This window comes from Anabas testudineus, chromosome 18 (assembly GCF_900324465.2).
Source record: "Anabas testudineus chromosome 18, fAnaTes1.2, whole genome shotgun sequence".
Taxonomy (NCBI): domain Eukaryota; kingdom Metazoa; phylum Chordata; class Actinopteri; order Anabantiformes; family Anabantidae; genus Anabas; species Anabas testudineus.
In genome coordinates, this window is record NC_046627.1 from 23,239,592 (window position 1) to 23,258,674 (window position 19,083).

General features: G+C 41.5%; 1 protein-coding gene across 1 annotated transcript in view; it reads left to right on the forward strand.

The window, feature by feature from the left end:
- The window catches only part of nhsl2 (NHS-like 2), a 107,382-nt gene continuing 88,299 nt past the window's right edge, over positions 1–19,083 (forward strand). The window contains exon 1 of the mRNA XM_026353064.1: positions 1–532. Within this exon, the coding sequence (XP_026208849.1) occupies positions 232–532 (301 nt within the window). The 5' untranslated portion in view covers positions 1–231. The remainder of the gene's footprint in view (positions 533–19,083) is intronic.

The following is a 19,083-nucleotide window of genomic DNA, read 5'->3' on the forward strand; positions in this document are numbered from 1 at the left end:
GGAAAAAAAAAGAAGAAGAGAAAATCTCGCTCGCAGTCAAAAACAATGAGGGCGCACGACGCGCAACTCGCTCCGAGCGTCTCCAGCAGCAGCGGGGTTTTTCCTCCCGGAGGATCCAGAGCATGCGTCTGCGCGCCAGGCGGAGGGAGAAGGACCACAGGAATATAACTTGACTGTCTGCGGAGTTTGTTGTTGTTTTTTTTGTTTTGTTTTTGGTGAGTGGAACAAATCATGCCTTTTTGCAAGCGGACTATACTTCCCAAAGATGTGTGCAAGCCCGACGGCAGGAGGCTGCTGGAGGCGCGTCCGCCGCGGCGCGCGGAGGTTTTCGGGGACCTGGTGGACGTGTGCAGCTTCACCCTGTGCTCGGTGCTCCGGCAGCTCTCGGATCTATCCCGGCACTCGGTGAGCATCCTGGAGGAGCTGGAGGGAGAGCTGGTGTCCATCTGCCACCGGTCTGGCGCGCTGGAGGGCAGAGTGGTCCGGCTGCAGAGGCACGTCGCAGAGCTGGTCAGCAAGCCTCCGCCGAGAAGTAAGAGGGAATTAAAAACACACACGGTGTCACTTTAAAACAGCTTGCAAGTGCTGCAGGAGAGTTGAACGAGCCTAGTAGTCAAGTCAGTGATGTCAAACTTCGTCCAGCAGGGCTTGAATTATTGCTTTTGGAGAGACTTCAGGGTCTGTTAGTGGTTTTTGGTCATGACTCACCAGGACTGCAAACAGAGAGAGGACGTCGCTGCACTGTGCATGGTGCATCTCAAAGGCTTCCTCAGGTTGTGAGTAAGTGACAGGTTTTTGTTTGTCGGGTGGTTTGTTATTGTGAGCTGGCACAGAGAAGAGGTCCCGCGTTCAGGTGGTGCAGGAAATGTCTAGAAGAAATGGACTAGAGGATGATCCATAAAGAGTGAGTTCACATGAAACCGTGCGTAATGACAAATGGAAGTGGATGAAGGGCATGTAGACATGTGAAGTCATGCCAAAGTAATATTGTTAGATGGGTTTGTGTCAAGAATGAGTTTGTTTTACAGATACAAACTGTAAAACAAACAAACTAACTAACAAACTAAGTTGGACAACAGGGAGGATCAGCCCAGTCTTACACATTGTCTGACCTGTGACTCTCTGAGTGTCATTCTTGGATGTGCAGGTTTACAAGGTGTGCCTGAAGGCAGCACATTGTGTGTGTGGAGAGTGGAATGTGAACTTTGTGGAAGTGCAGACCTACTGTACGTGTTTTAGTTGTGTTCCTCTGTCACGTTGTCCCCTCATTCACTGCTCCAACTCCTGATGACATTATCATCAGTTTTGGAAAGTATCTGTAAACATCTGTGTCAGCGTGTGAGATGATGCCGTTCTTCAGGATGCACTTGGAAGTCAAAGACTGTGACACTATAAGGCTGTTGAAGCTCACTTTAAATCTTTATGTCTAAAATAAAAACCGTCTCGGTCCAGTATGCAGATTGCACAAGTGTGATATGAAACCTTCACAGCTTAAACTGTGAGTATGTGCACATACTGTGTTTGATATGTGCATTAGAGGCATGTAGTGTCTGCTAGTTACAGCTTGATATTAAAGAGGTTTGTATATTCATAGGTTTTTATAAGAATACGAAGAAACGATGAATGTCTAAAACAGGGCTGGAGGAAAAGTTTAAGTTTGAACACATTCTGATTATTTGAAGCATTTTCAGGTGAAATTCTTAGATTCAGTTTTGTCCTGTTAGAAGATTAGACTGGTCATTGTAAAGGATTTACTTATGTATCTACTCTTTTTGTTATTATTACATTTTCTGCTTTTGTTAAGTCAAGAAGTTATTAATGGTGAAATGAAAAAAGAATTTGATATTGAAATAGATATTTGCATTTATCAGCCATAGTCATTTTGTTTAGCGTGAGCTCACAGGTCAGCTTTGTTTTAGAGCACAGCTCTAAATGATCTCAAACCTAGTGTGGCCTTTCTGTTCTGCAGCGTCTCGTAACTTACACACACCCATAAGATGCAGTGTGTTGGCTGATACATCAGTCTGGCTGATTTAGTTCTGTTGCAGCCTGCTTGCCTCAGATTCCCCAAATCAAATCAAATATTTACAACTGAACTTAGCTGAAGTACTTGGTCCTCAGATGGAGAAACCAGCGCAAAGATTTGGAGCAGATAGTACAGAGTACTTTCAAAGCCTTGTTGACTGGTTGGGTTGGTTTCACCAGTGTGTGTCCACAGAAGATAAATTCTTACAAACTTTAAAGGATCCTGAAGTCCCAAAATAACAATCATTATGAAATTGCCAGCCTACAGTACAAATTAGGACTCTTCAGTAGTATGTACAGCTTTTTTCAATTGCCAACAACACTTTACATTGCTTTTACACAAAATGCATTCAGTGACCACAGTTACAAAACATTCATGACCTCCTTTCTCAGTCAGAGACCATCCCCTACACAACACCTTACTTTTACAGCACATTTTTCAAATGCCAACATACTTTGTTCCAATCAGTTAAAACCCCATTAAAAACAGAATTCAATTAAGTTAAATTCGGTTTATTTATATAACACAAAACCACAACAAAGGTAATCTCAGAATAAACCTGTATATAGAATTATATAGAGAACCCAGCAATCCCACTTGAGCAGCACTCAGACACAGTGGAGAGGAACAACTCCCTTTAATAGAAGAAACACAACAGCACATCCAGGCTCAGGGCGGGCGGTCATCTGCCTCTACTGGTTGGGGTGAGTGGACAGAGGAGAGAGAAGAACAGAAAACTACAAAAAAAGAAAGTAACTGGAAACACAATTACAAGCGAGAGAAGACACAAAAAAAGTGCATTTCTGCTGCAGCCACATTGAAATCTATAGAAAATAATATCAACAACATTGCTATGTGCGCAGTCTGCAGCTGAAAACCTAACCAGGTGACCTGTGATTGACCTTTTTTCCTTTTTTTGCAAATATGGATCAAAGAGAACAGGTTGGTAGAGAGAGGAGAGTGTCAGGGAGAAGAAGGAAGACGAAAGAGAGGAAGAGCGAGAGCTGTCACCTCTGGCGAGATAAGGGCCACAGTTACTGACCATGTGGTCAGTCATGGCTGAAGGGTGCAGCCAAACGTCAACAACAGAATACATGATAAAGTGCAAATATATTCTGAAAAAGACGTTCACACTAAAGATAAAGACCGATGTCTTTAACGGAACGCTCTCTGTTGTTAGTGTTTCGTAGTTCAGGGTACTCAGTGTCAGTGTTTGGTTCCTGAGGGACACTTGTTGCCAGTGTTGTGGAGGAATGAGCCTCTTTTGAGACATGTGTGATGTGTTTTGTTGGCGAGAGAGAGACGTTTGGAGGTGAGATGAACTGTTTAGCTCAAATGCATCTTTGTAGTGCAGACTGTGTGAAGAGTTTGGAAAAAGTAGTTTCAGTATTGATCAATGTTTGTTAGCAATTGAAAAAAAAAACCCCCTGTCAAAACCACCACTAGGCCTGTGTCCAGTGATGCTCGTCTGCATCTGATCTGTTAATCTCATAGGTTTAGTTTGAAATGTGTAATGATGCTTTTACACATTAGTATGATCAGTGTGACCAGGACACAGAGCTACCCGTGAATTTACCATCCAGCTCAGGTGCATGATGGGACATTTGCTTTAATCTGCACGACTGTGAACAAGAACTTATTGCACATACTGTAGCTTTCCCTTTGTTTGCATTACAGCTCAAGAGCGAGCGAATGAATAAAGTAAGCCAACTGTGAACATGAGTTTACGAGGCTGTCAGCAGTGTGCGTGCGTGCGTGTGTGTGTGTGTTTGTGTTTATGTGTGCACGTACACTATGATAAGAGAGAAAGTCCCTCTAAACAAAGACCAGATGTAGAGTTGGAAAGAGGAGAAGAAGAAAGATAAAACAAAATGCAACTCGCCCTTTAGTTTACTTTTCTAGGAGTGAACTCGTGTGTGTGTGTGTGTGTGTGAAGGAGAGAGAGAAAAGAAGCATTTGAATGCTCATCTGTGTGAGCTGTGAAGATCCTCACTTTACTTCACTCCCTCTACTTTTATAAAATCCTGTGTGGGCTCTTGCTGTATCACTAAGAGGTGGGCAGCAGCACGCAGCTAAATAATCAATAGAGCCGGCCTGGGCCTTCATCTCTCATCATCATCCTCTCTCTCTGTCTCTCTCTGGCCTCCTACTGTTTCAGGAAAGATGGAAAACATTGATCTCTAAGAAAAACAAGGACTGAACATTTGGGGTTTCCTTCTTTAGTGATGCAAAAAGCTCAGACGTTTAGTATTTTCAACCACTTTCCTCTAAAACCCAGTTCCCACACTTTGATTGCTGTTGCTCAGCCGTCTACTGCATATTGTTGCCTTGAGGCAACGGAAAGTCTCTTCAACCTTCCTAGCTTCCTACATATAAATATTTCAAAATGTACACTTTGTAATGTTATATAACTTATAACATTTAAACTCTCTCACGTGCAAATGATCCCTACACTTTAATCATTTGCGAAACAATGATTTCAGTTTGATTTATATTTATATAAGGAGACCTTTAGTAACCCATTCTCTACAGTCTATTTATTTATGGCTTTTCTTTTCTGAAATAGCTAAAAACATACTTTACCATTGAAAGTCTGAATGGTTTATCTCACTGCTTGCTGCTTGGAGAGGCGTCAGGTGGAAAGGACTTGCTGTCCCTAGTTATGGTTTCCTGTGAAATGACTGGATAAATCAAAATGGATCCATATCAACCACTGTGGTTAAGGTTTGGTTAGATTAGGCTGTTTAAATGTGTAAGGATGAGAAAAACTTACACACTTTTCCCTCATTCTAGTACAAAAAAAAAAAGTCTGTGGCTTTGTGCTTTTCCTCCAATAACAAGGGCTGACAATCCCCCCCTCCACCTGCCAAAAAAAAGTGAAAGTCAGTCGGAGTTACATAAGCAAGGCCGCGCTGAAACACATGTTCCAGGGCTGCGTGAGGGGATTTTTTTCCATCCAAGTTTAGAGTTTGTGCGGGAGTCGGACCTCCTGAGCCGCTTCCAGAGCCCCGAGACGCTGAAGCGTCCAAAGGGTTTGCAGCTCTCCACCTGGGCCGGAGGGGGGAAGAGTCAAACTGATACAGAGGAAGAGGATGTCAGCTGTCATTTTGGAGCTCGATAGCAGGAGAACGTGTGTGTGTGTGTGTGTGTTCTCTTTCCACTGGAAGTTGTCGCTCGAAAGGGCCCACGCTCGAGGGTTTTGCCCTCTGCAGCTATCTGTATCGTACACTGGCTTTATTTCCTGCTGTTTTCTGTTGCCTGCTTTTGACCCTAGGCGGTGCAGGAGTATCCTAAGAATGCCAAAGGAAACCAAAGTTTCTTTTTCTTTTGGTGCCTTTTTCCAACTTAGGAAACCACATTCTTCATTTGCCCTGAACTGATTTTACAGTTTGCTGTAACAGAATGTTCCCTGCTTGGTTTGATGGTCCCAGTTGAGGGAAGGCGAAGCTGTTTGTTGTAGCTGCTGAGTTTATTTTAAAAGACCAACCTGTGAGGATCGACACAACGGAGACGGCTGCTCTGTGCGGTTTGGAATTATTTAGGCGCATTTCACACATTTCTGGACAACATCCCAACCATCGCAGCAGGCGTTTTCCCTCAGCTGTGAAAAGGCAACGTGCCTGCTATGACATCATTAGAGTGAGGCCTCATGTGCAACATGTTTTCACAAAGCAGTGCAGCCTCTTCTTAAGTAATGACCACGCAGCGATTATAGAAAGAGTCACTTACCCAAATCAAAATTTAGTTTGCATAATGTGGGGGAAAATATATCAGACTGCAAATAACAAAAACATTATCACACAAACCACAAGTCAGCTCGAAAGCAATTTTACTTTGATTTTATTAGTTTTATTAATTGTTGACTGGTCGACTGTTGTTGTTGTTGTAGCCATCGAGTGTGAAAGCAGAAAGAACAAATGCACTGAGTGGAACTGCAAACACTCAAACACGTCATCAGACAGGAACATGTGTCGCAACAGTCTGATGCAGTAATAAATGCCTTTGTTGCGCGGTTGTAAGAAGAGCATTTAAGAAATAGTTTGTTTAGGTCTTAAATGTGAAGTTGCACTTTGAAGGACAAATCAAGGCTGTGTGTTGTAGAGCTGCCATTTGTCATCAGTGTTCATCAGCCATAATCCACCAGGAGAAATCTGTCATTGCACAACTTCAGGATGACAGGGGTCAATTCCTGCACCGTCTATCATCCTGATTTTTATTTTGTTACGTGCTTTTTATTCACAAAACCTTGTTACATCAAATGTTAGCTGGTTCAAAAAAAGATACATCATATGTCATTTTAACAAAACAGTTTGTTGTAGGCCTTTTATTTTTCATTAGCAGTAAGTTAGCTGGGGTTATGTTTCCCCATTCTACCTGAACGTTGTGCAGCATTAACTCTGTAACAAGGTTTTGCAGCATGGAACTAGTTGCAGTGCAGCAGTAAGTGTTGACTTTGCACTCCAGCCTAAAAATCGAGCTCACACCCAGCTGGAGCAGCACACTGCTGGAATGCGTTGAACATCACCCACTGATAGACTTTCTCTCTGCAGGCACTAATGGTGGCGATCTTTCATTCTAACCTACTGATTTATTTCTGAAGCCTGTTACGAAAAGCACAATGTTGATGAGAGGATGAGAGGGGGCTTCCTTTCTTTTTCTAATTCCCCTCCTCCCTCTCTCTGTCCTCGTTCCCACGGGTGGATGTCAACCTCATGACTCAATATTCCTCCCTGCTGGCCCCTCTGTAATTCCCCTTCTCTTCTTTCTTACTTCTTTTCCGTTCCTTCTCCATCCTCCGACACTTTTCTGCAGGCTTCTGACAAACAGCGAATTTCGGCAGAAGAATCATCCTAAAAATAACCTTGGAAACTTGTTTTGAGCTGATTTTTAAAGACATGCGTTAAGGTTCTGATCGCTGGCAGTGAATGTGGACACCTCGGCTTTCATTTTGAACATGATCCGCCATCTCTCTGGTTTTTATCCAAGATGCAGGCCATGGACTGAACATCTTTTCACTGTCAAAACATTCACTTCTCCTCCTCCTCCCCCACCATCTCCCTTCCTACAGGCAGTGATTCAGAGAGCTGCAGCGCTGCACAGAAACTTCCCGCCACCACTCCGGCACACTGCAGGAGAAAGACTTTTATTTTTTATTTATCTGATTTAGATTTTAGGGAAATTTAATATTCAGAGCTGCCAAATCGCCAGAAGTGAATCTCATTTGCAGAGATGTAAAAGACAGGTGGAATTATTAATAATCATAATAATCACGTCTTCCTGAAACAAGGAGGTTGTAAAAACTTAAAACTCTGCCTACTTTTAAATGTATATCAGTAACTTTCTTTTCTTCTTTTGGCCACAGTTTCTGTTCTGCTGAAGAAAATGCTTCCTGAGCTTATGGATGGGTAACAAGCAGGAATCCTGATCACAAAAGCAGCAACTCACTTATCTCTGACACAAGATTTAGAAAACGATAACACCCAATGAGATGCAGTTAAAAAAACACTAATATGACTGTCAAACTAATGTCTGATTATACAACATAATCATTCATAGACTCTGAAAAACCTTTTGCTAACAAATGGAAATATAAAAAAATATATAATCCATAAGAGGTGGGTCCTTCCTTGTCAGCCATTACCTTTAGTTAATCATACTGAGACACTAGACCCCTCTCAGATATGTGATATATGTTTGAAATTCAATTTATTTAGTGGACATTATTGAAGCCAGCAATGTCATGCATCTCGCGTCTGAAAAGAAACCAAACCAAAGTGTGCTGAACTTAAGGAACATCAAATATTGACATGCCTTATCTCACTGTAGTCAAATGACATCCCTGTGCTTCTTACAACAACACGAAGAGTGTGAGCGCCTGCGGGAGAAGTCGTCTCTGTTGGTGAAGTGCTCATCAGCTGCACATCACTTTATTGTTTTCACTGTGTCATCGCTGTCTCGTGTGTTAGGCTGGCTGAAGATGTACGGCTCAGCGTTAATTCCCAAACCATGAAAATAAATCATTTTCAAGACATTTTTCTGCTGTGTATTTGTGACCTGCACATGCTCAATTCTCTCTCTCTGATTATGATTAGATAGTAAAGCTATGATTGGCTGAAGGTGGAGCCGTGGGCCTCTTAGTGGTTTCTGTGGTCAGCATGGCCATTAGTTACCCACAAAGGGAATATAAACGAGTGTGTGTGTGTGTGTGTGTGTGTGTGTGTAAAAATGAATGAACAAAACAAACCTAAGATTCAGGTAGAAGAGCAGAGAAGGAAACCTACTAACAACTTCCTGTCTTGGCCGAGAGCCCGGCCCTTTTCCCGTTGAGAAACACACGTTTACATGTTGGTCTTTCTATAGTTGTGAGGACACACATGAACAAACACAATGCATTCCATAGCCTCCCACCCTAACGTGTCCATCGCAGCCTCTCTTAAAAAGCAAAAAGTCCTCACAATGTTGGTACCAACCTAAACGTTCACACTTCTTGCAGCCAAAGGAATAAAACTTTTCTTTTGTTCATACATGTCGTCATGGCAACCACCTAGAGGAACTGTACTGTTGTAGGCCACCATGAAATACAACCAGTGTAACCTGTGGGTCTGTTAAATGTCCTGTCTCCTCGAGTTGCTGCTAACTGCATGGACTTTTTCTAATATCACCACCGATTCGTCAAACGGCGTTAAAAGAGTAGACAGACACACACACACACACGCAGACTTTGCTGAGCTTATAGTCTTCCAGTCTTCCCATGGGGAGAGCTGTCTGGGAAAATGAACGCATACAGTTTGAGTAGGAATCGGAGGATGGGAGGAGCAGGAGGGTCAGAAGGAGTGTAAGTGAGAGAGAGAGAGTGACAAAACTAGCGATGAAGATGACAATGAGTAACAAGTAACAACCGAGAAGAAGGGGATAAAAAGAAATTAGTGAAGGATGAAAAGATCAAAAAAGAGAAGAGACTGCTTAGGAGACAGATACATTATTTAACAATTAGATTTTTTGTTTCATTTTGTCAGGAGAATAAAAAACATCAGGACAGACACTTTAGTTTTTGATTTTAGCACGTGGTTCAGTGAAGTTAGAAACGTATGAGTGGTTGAGAGCTGGAGGTAAACAGAATTACCTTCTAAGCTAATATCAGCCTGTAGGTAAGGAACAAACATCTCATTTGAGTAATTACAGTAATTACTTTCCATCTGGCTGCTACTTGTATTTTTACTGCGTGACCCAGAAGTCTCAACAATAAAAGCTGCTTTGATCCAACTTTATTTTCTAGTCAGAGCCTCCTTTTATTCTCTCACGAGCCCTGTTGTGATGTATCTTTCTGTGAAAAACCTCAAAAGCGTTGTAGACGCTGTGAATTTAAAAGAAAGCTAAATGTGATTGTATTTCTGCGGAGCGGCAGCGGGGGAAAGTGAGGGACAGATTGCCACAAAGATTCCAAAACCCTCCAATGTCTCCATCCTGTGAAAAATAATAAATACCACAGGAGTCCAGGAGATTGAATAACAGCAGCGGCTCAGTGTGCAGTACTGTATTCTCCCACTCTCTCTGAGTCCAGCGAGTTTCCTACAGATGTTTTATCTATGTGTGTATGTCATGATTTCTGCGCGCACACACACACACACACACACACACACTGTCCTTCTCTCTCCGTCTCTCGTCTTTCTCTGTAGTGCTAACATGAGGCATGAGGACAGTGTTTATATTATCTCCTAGAGAGCAGATTCCTATCTCAGAGGGAAGAGAGGAGCGAGGAGGAAAGGGGATCTGAGGATCTGGGGAGTGTATGTGTGTGTGTGTGTGTGTGTGTATGTGTGTGTGTGTATACTTAGAGTACTTGATCTTAATGAACTGTGTCTCACACAAACACAACAAAATCTGTTGTCTTGATTTAGAACTTTGCATTTGTGTAAATCAGCGTAAACAAAAACATACTTGTCTAAAAACAAGCCTTATTTTGTGTTTCTGCTCCAGAGCAGTTGATTTGATCTGATCTGATCTGATCTGATATCTCAAATATATTAAAGGAACACTTTTTAATCAAGTCAGTTGAACTTCTGGGATGTTAATCTGGTCAGTTTAGTATCAGAGGGGGTTGTTGATCAGTTTCAGCTGCTTTGACGTTAATGAAATTAACAACAGGTGAACTAGAGGGACCACAATGAGACAGCTGGAAGCCCCTGACATTTTTCCCCTCCTCATCTTTTTTTAGTCTTGCATGTGATTAGGTTCACATTTACTTTTAGTTATTTAGCCACGGCTGGGATTCAAACCTCAGTCTCCCACATGGCTGGCAGTGATCTTACCACTACACTAACCAGCTGCTTCCTCTACTAGTAGCATGAGGTGATACCTGGACCCTCCAGAGGTTGAACAGGCAGTCCAACTCCTCCAGGATGGCACATCAATATGTACAATTGTCAGAAGGTTTTTTCTGTGTCTCCCAGCACAGTCTCAAGAGCGCAGAGAAGATTCCAGGAGACAGACAGTCACTCTAGAAGAGCTGAACCGGGCCGTAGAAAGTCCTTAACCCATCGACAGGACTGGTATCTGCTCCTTTGTGTAAGGAGGAATAAGATGAGCCAAACAAAATGACCTCCAGCAGGCCACTGGTGTGAATATCTCTAACCAAACAATCAGAAACAGACTTCATGAGGGTGACCTGGGGGCCCTGTGCTCACTGCTCGATTGGCATTTACCATAGAGCACTAGAATTGGCAGGTCTGCCACTGGAACTGAACGTTGTTTTAGTGTACTAGTGTTATGAGTTTAACTTTTTCAAAGGTTGCCCAATTGTGAACAAGGTGAAAGTTTTGTTGTTAGCAGGGAATATGGACTGACTGATCTTCAACAGTGTAGAGGCGAGTTGAATGCTTAGTGAGCGAGATATCTCGTGGTTTATTTGGTAGGTGGCAGTAACTGACTAGATGTAGATGGAAGAAGAAATCGCTACAGTGTGGGCATTTTAAAGTCCACAATAAAACTAGACCATCATCAGGTGGAAACAATCACAACTCCAAATTGTTTGTATGTGCTAAATGTGTAAATAAACATGTTATGTTAATGTGTGTGTGTGTGACGTTCAGATTGTTATCGAGATTTTTCCAAGAGTGACCAAAAATTTGCATGGTGGATTCAAAGTGAATCGTTTCTGTGAAGATTTTATGAAACATTTACTGAAAAGAATTATGGATTAAAGTAAAAGTATTGTCTGTATGTAAAATTTCCAGTGTGGGCAAGTGACTGATGGAACAATAACTGATATAACAGCATGGTGTGTGCATGTAGTGAGGCAGTGTGAGGCTTCAGCATCGTGATTCTGTGCAGAGCTTTCCACTCAGTGCTGTAACAGACAAAAGGCTTGCTGTCAACACTAGGACTCTTTATGTCGTCTAAGGCATGCTGTAACCGTGGACACAATCACTTCCAGATGACAGACAGGGAGGAGTGTGTGTCTGTCTGTGTGTGTGTGTGTGTGTGTGTGTGTGTGTGTGAGTGATGAGAAGGTAGTAATAGACATACGAACAAGGAAAAGGCACAATCATACTAAAGGAAACAGGACACCAGACAAAAGCAGCATGTTGTTGCATAAAAACATTCAGCAAAATAAGCACAAATTGCAAGACTGCAAGTTTGAAAAGCTGAATTAATTTACTTAACCCCTTAGAATATTAACATTTGAGAGGTTTTTGCACATTTTAATGTCAAATTTGGTGAAATTCATTTGTTTTGTTTTGTTTTTGTGACATTATCTGTAACTTCTTCTTATTTGTATTTATCATATTTGATGCATTATTTTATTATTTTTATTATTATTATTACCGTATTTATTTAAAGTGACACAACAATTCATGTCCAGAAGCAAACCTCTTCGTTACCTCCGTTCAATAGTGACATCGTCTAATGTGTGACTGTGTGAGGTTTTAAAGTGACTGAGGAGTCCAGTTTTGGATCGGACAGACTTAGGATGAGAGCCGATAAAGACAGGTGGAGGTGGAGGTGGAGGTGGAGGTGGAGGCGGAGACGAGACCTGGACGCATTCAGGGCTGTTGGTGGAAAAGTATTTATTGGCAGGCTTTTTGTAATAAGGAAGCTGGACTAGTGGCCTTTAGTAGAGGAAGGACTTAACAGCAGAACACACAGTTCTCACACTGAACACATGGACTCGGACACCCTGATGAGTTCTGCTTGAATGTGTGTGTGTTGTTGTGTGCATGCAACCCACTACCTGGCAGGCATGAGGCTCTGCGGTTTGGACATAGTGTGAATAAACAGTGTGTGTGTGTGTGTGTGTGTTGGTAAACAACTCAGACCTGCTATGCCTTCTGTTGACACCCTGCTTTTACCCTGTTGTTTGGTGTCATTAATGAGTCATGTGTAGTCTGAATTGCTATTTTGCGACTAAACTCTAGTGCGTTGTTGTTTCTGTTAACCGATGTCAGTTTCTCATAAACTGTCAGTGTTATCTACACCATAGTCAATAGTGAATCTTATTATAGCAAGTGAAGAATATGACATTTAACATTTCTCAACGTCAGCTTGCAACAACATTATAAACCCTGTTACTGAACTTTGAAGTAATAGGTAAAAATGATTACCCAACATAATTCATATTTGTCACCACCATTTGCTGAATGAACCACTACCACCATTATTTTCTAGATTTCCAGCCAGGATTTAAAGTTCATACATACATCATAGTACAGAAACATCACACAGTGAAATTCACCAACAGATGAACAGTCTTCTCTCCATACTGTTAGATCTCTGTGCTTCAATCCACAAAATAAATTACAACATTGTATTACACGAACAGGAACATGTCACTGGGATCAAATGGACTGCTCCAGGTTGGTTTACATCTTATCTATCAGATAGTTTCCAATTTGTTCATGTTAATGATGAGGCTTACAGGCTTACATGCATACAAAAATTAGTTATGGGGTTCCACGTGGCTCTGTGCTTGGACCACTTCTTTTTACTTTATACATTTCCTCCTTAGACAGTAGTATTAAGAGCATCTCCAAACATTAACCTACGTTAAATGTGCTTAACTGATCTGTGGGTGTGGTTTGTTGCACCTGTACCTACACCCAAAATTGATGTGGTGTAGAAGTGTACCATGGAGTACACCTCTCCATCACTCGGACAACATACACAGCTGAGACATTTCACTTTCCTTCATATGTAGGCTTTCTTTAAGAAACTCACATTGTGTCTATATATCAGGGGGACTTACATCTCTTTGCTAAGTGGACATCTGATGTGCTATATTAAGGGAATGTGACGAGTGTAGGTTATCCATGTTGTGAGGTGTTCAGGGAGCGTACAGGCTGTCTGTGTTTTGACCATAACCCCTAAAAAATCAAAAACAAAAAAAATGAAAATAAACAAACACACAAAAAGCATCAATTATATCTCGTTCCAAAAATCTCCTCTGACAGTCCATCAACAGAGACAAGAGGTTTCTATGGTTACAACAACTCAAGTGTCCATCAGTTTCAGATGGATTTTTCAAAATCTTTTCTTAACAGGCTTCTCCTCTGTAATTGTGCTTTATGAGCTTCAAATTGCATTATTGGTATGAAGTGATTTCTCTTTAGTTGCTTGTGCAGCTTATTAGCCCTCATGTGTGTGGCTGTGTTTGCCCACATACCTGTGTTTGTGCATGTCCTCTATCTGCCCTTTGTTCATTAGTGCACTGTGTGAAGTGGGCACTCTGCCCTGTCACACACTCACACAGCTTATTTACCTGTTTCATTACCCTGCAAACCCTCCTGCCTAAGTGTCAACAACTCTCACTCTGCGTCTGATTATATGGTGGAAATTTTCACTTGAAAGCGTTTTAAAATCTCTGAATACAGTTTCAGGCTATGATGCAATTTGTAAACTTCCTACCTTTATAATTAAGTCCTCTTAAAAGATAACAGGATAAAAGGCAGCTGTAGTCGACATATGTACTTTTTTATAATGTCTGTAGTAACTAGAGACATTTACACATACATTTAGATTTAGTTATTATGCAGACGCTTTTAGCCAACACGACTTACAAGTGAGGAACAAAGCAAATATTTGATTTCAGCTGTTTTTGAAAATTAAGAATGAGGCGGCTGAGCAGGTTGGTGGCAGGTTGTTCCACCATCTTGGAACCACAGTGCTGAAAGGTTTTCGCTGGGATCAGACACATGTTCGAAACTAAACACTTCTTAAAGAGGAGGTTGAGGAGAGAAACCTACCACAAATGAAAGAGGCTGCAGCAAAAGCCTAGAAAACAATATTAGCAAGGAGAAACCAACAATTAGTTGATGTCAATGATGAACATCCAACCAAAGTTTATTTACTTAAAAACAGTTTCAGTGCTTTAGCTGACTTAAAATGATGCTGATCTGATACAGGAAGTGCTCTGTTCTTTATTACTTAATGTGTCTATTTGTAAAAAATCAGAAAATAAAAGCTGGAATTCTGAACTTTAATCTCATATTTATCTTTTGACCTAAAATCCAAACAAATTTCCCTAGCTGTTCCAACACTGTTTGAGGGGACAGTATGTCTAAATCCATTCAAATTTTTTATTTTTTATTTGTTGTTATGATACCTACATATTGAGTTAACCAGAGGATGTGAGCGGAGTGGAGCCACTTGCTCAAGGAGCAGAATGCATGTAACTTCAACTGTAGCCTCACATCCCAAAGAAATAAAGACCATCCACTTGCAACAGTCGGTTTTGGACTGAAAAGTGGTGAGCTATGTGCATGTTGTAAGGTGTGATAAGATAAACTGGAGTCACGTTTACAAACTATACTCGCTATCAGGTCTGTAACGGTTAATGACATGTGTGTTACCATAAAGATCAGCTGTTGTTTTTATGTATTTATCTGTGCTGTACACACACTTTTGTGCATGCATGTGTGTGTGTGTGTATTGGTGTGGGCAGGGCTGACGCAGCAACGACTAACTGCAGCGTGGCGAATGAGCAAAACGGGGCACACACACACACACACACACCTATTATTGTAAATATTTATACTTGTACAGTAAAGAAATGTTGCAAACTAATGTAAGATTACCACATTAGTGTGACATTTATAATTAGGTGTTGCCTGCAGATATGTGGAAAGATAACACACACACACACAGACAGACACACAGACAGACACAGTGTGGGACTGGATAATCATGTGAACTGTCACTGTTGCTTGTTCTGTTGCTAGATGGAGACCACGTGAGAGAGAGAAAGAGGGGCAGTGAGAGTGAGGGAGACAAAGTGTAACCAAAAGGGGTGAGGAGAGAAGGAGGGAGGACATCGCAAGCAAGAAGGCAAAAGGAGGAGAACAGAGGAGTGAAGCGAGAGGATGAACAGGGGGACAGACAGGAGAGTGTGCAGTCCAAACATTAACACAGCATTATATAGAGAGAGTACAGTGGGATGCGTTGGAAAAGGCGGCGATCACCAACACGGGGGAGAGCAGTGGACGATGAGGATGAGGGGAAGATGGACACCTCCTTCAGAGTGCATTTCCTTAAAGGTAGAGTAGGTGTGTGTGTGAGTGTGCGTGTCCATCCGCGGCACGTGCCCAGTTTGATGCATGTTTTCTGTGTCATCTTCAATTTAACGCATCCGTCTTCTCATCTCAAGTGTGTTGTCAAGTGACTGATCAGCGCGTCAATATGTTGCTTTGTGTGTGTGTGTGTGTGTGTGTGTGTGGCTATTGTTGTGAGCACCAGCATGAATTTTTAACCATTGGACCGAGGACTTTTTTTTCCAAAGTGAGGACAGTGCAGCCCCTGCACCCAGTCATTTTTGAAGTACTACAAATGTTGGTATTGCTCAAACTATCAAAGAGTTATTGTTGTCTACTTATTCTTTAATCATAAATGTCTTGTACACTACAGTTTCTTTTAGTTAAAGTGAATATGGCTGCTCTGTGCCAAGGCAGCAGTAAACAGTAATGCAGCTGAGACAATGACACATGTTGAAATACATCATTTTAGAATTTCCAGCCTGATATTTTACACAATTACCAGAAATGTTATGTTAGTAGTAGTAGTAGTAGATCCATACACAAGAGGTGGGCGGGTTCACGAGTACGTGTATCTGCACAAGTTACTTAATGTAATGTAGGAATGCATGCATGCATTTCATTGGCTATCACAATGGCTGAATACCATGTAATTACTTAAGTTAGAAAAGTTGGGCTGAGCACGCCTGTGCAGACTTATATTGTCAGTCTGGACTCAGACCTGTGTATCTGAGATATAGTGTTCACAAGAATTGGACATGCATGAGGTCACATCTTGATCACCAAGATGTAGTCAGTTCATCCTCGACTCCAAGTGGACATTAGGAGAAATTCCCTGAAGGCGTTTCACGAGAATGGGATGGACAGACAACTCAAACACATAATGCCTCCAGCCGTGGCTAATGCTGGCACATGAGAATCTGTGAAATGAATCATTTGACAGGAACGCACCTTTTATGTATAAACTATGTGATTCAGAGAGTAGAAGATAAAGTCGATGCAAAAACAATGCTGCGAGGCTGGTTATACTGTAAACTTTGCACGTGGAGCCAAGACAAACAGATGTTTCTCATATGTGGATGTTTGACTCATTCCAAACAAATGAGTTTTAAGGCAGCTGAGGAGGACTCGTGTTCAAACTAGGAACAAATCTGTGTGGACACATTACGCAAACCACAAGCCTCCGCTGATCTCTGCAGCCCACAGCGGTGACACAATCACACACACACACTCACGAATGCTGGTTTGATTCATTTTGCCAGGAAACATCTGTTGTTCTTATTAAACGTGTTTCCATCTACCAAGTGCATCGAACAGTGTGTCTGGTTTTACTGGTGGTTTGTTGTGTGTGGTTGTTGTCAGACACACACAACGTGTGGTTAGCTTTTATTCAGACGTCATTTAATAAAACATGCAGGCTACAAACAGCCTGGCAGCAGTGCACTGATACTCTTTAGCACAGTCAGTGTGGATTGACCTGTAAATGTGAGTTGTTTTTGTGGTTTCGTATATTTAGGTTTTCATTTCCACGGGTTGACCAGTTGAGTTTCCGTGTTGAGTTTGCATGTTCTCCCCGTGTGCGTGGGCGCTCCGCCTTTAATTGGTGACTCTAAATTGCTCATAGGTGTGAATGGTTGTGTATCTCTAAATGTAGACGGGCGACGTGTCCAGATTTTAGATTGTTATTATATGAATAACAATACTGAATACTTGATGCATGATCACAAACATGCATTTTGTTCTTCATAAAACATTTTATAGCAGTTTTTATTAAATCTAAGAAAGTCAGACAGTATTCAGGAGTCACTGGGCAGATATACAGTAGAACAGGGAGTCAGCAACCTTAAGATTATATCATGATATTTGAAGCACATTTGCAATAATGATATTGAAGAAAGACATGACTGAAAGTCTGATCAGTGATTGCAGCTTGTGCGCAGCAACATTTATTAGTGCAAACAAAATGAAGGCCGTTTTCCAACCGTCTTTTCCAGTGAGTTACTGTCTATCACAGCTTTTAAAAGCGCTTACGCAACCAGGTTACTGAAAGTTCACATATAACTGTACGTGCAGTTTTGTTGATTCAGTTGATTTTGTTCAGTTTTGACAATGGATGGTAAATTTGTCATTTAAATAGGAGAAGTATTATCCTCAGTTTACGTTCAAACACACATCAGGCATTTAGACTCTCATTAGTTTAGTATAAACTGAATAATTTCAGTCGGCGGTTAATTAAATTTGGTAATTGGATAATATCAGGTGGATATAATTGGCAAATAAGCGGTTAATGGTTTTGCAGTCAACCATATGCAACACAGTTAATTACATAATGAGGGTTTCAGGACCTTTTGTGGCCTTTAACCAGGATTTTACCTACTGTGCATCACAGGGGATCTTCTCTGCTACAAGCTACTGATTCCCTAAGTCATAATTCAGTTCAGTCACTTCAGCTTGAAAGTTTAGTGTGACATGTGCGCATCTGCGTTTGCCGAAACAAGATAAAGAGTCTGATTGTAGTTAAACAACAGTTTTAAAATCTCTAGCTGGTTCGATCTTGAGTTCCTGAGCTAGTTTTTTGGAGCCTAATTTTTTTATTCTTCTGTTCTGTCCTTTTTGAGAAAGAACATGTAGCTTATAGCTTCTGATGTTTTAGGAGGACATAAAGTCTGTAAAATACAATAAGCTGGCGTTTGTTCATGCCAACCAGCCTCGGGCTAAAGGAAGGTCTGCTTTGCAACCAGACTCACATTGGTCTCACTCAGAAAAACTTTTCCTAGACAGTTTAAAATCTACCTAGAAATGTTTGTTGCCTTGAAGGAATTTTCCTGAAGGATTTGGAGAATAAAAACGGAGATGAGCCTGACTCATCAACTCTCCATCTGTCTCTCTGTTGGATCTTTTGTGTGTCTGACTGGAGCGGCTCCCAAAGACGCTGTCTTCTCACAGGCTGACATTTAAATGTGCCCAGAAGTTTTAAATGAGCTTATTTGTCCACGTCTTTTGGAAATTCTGTTGTTGGAGAGGCTGAATGGAAGAAAGGAAAAGAGGAAACAACATGTTCTCACATGATTTTGTGCCATTATGCTTTTGTAAGGCCAAGAATGACCCCAGTGGAGGCCAAGTTCAACGTCCACCAAATAAAGTTGTCTTAGTTTGTTGTTATGATGGCGTGGAAATGTAAATCCAAATTTTGATGATAGTATGATGCTGTAGTCATCTGAATCCATCAAATGAAGTTCTTTGTAGTACAAAATTCCTTTTCTGCGTGATTACATGCTGAGCTGTAGGTGGAGGGGCTATCCCTCCAGAAAGAGGGATTTTTGTCCAAAAAAGGATTTAACTGGAAGACAACACGTTGATTTTACCAAATCAGACAACCGAAACGTCGCGTAAGCTCCAGCTAAACTTTGGAATGTGTCGGCACAATGGGCCTCCCACAAACTGGAAGAATGATTACTTTGACTGAAACACCTGCCCGTTGTTTTCAGGCATTTTGCATCGTGTCTCATCCAAATAGGTTCATTAAAGGAAGGA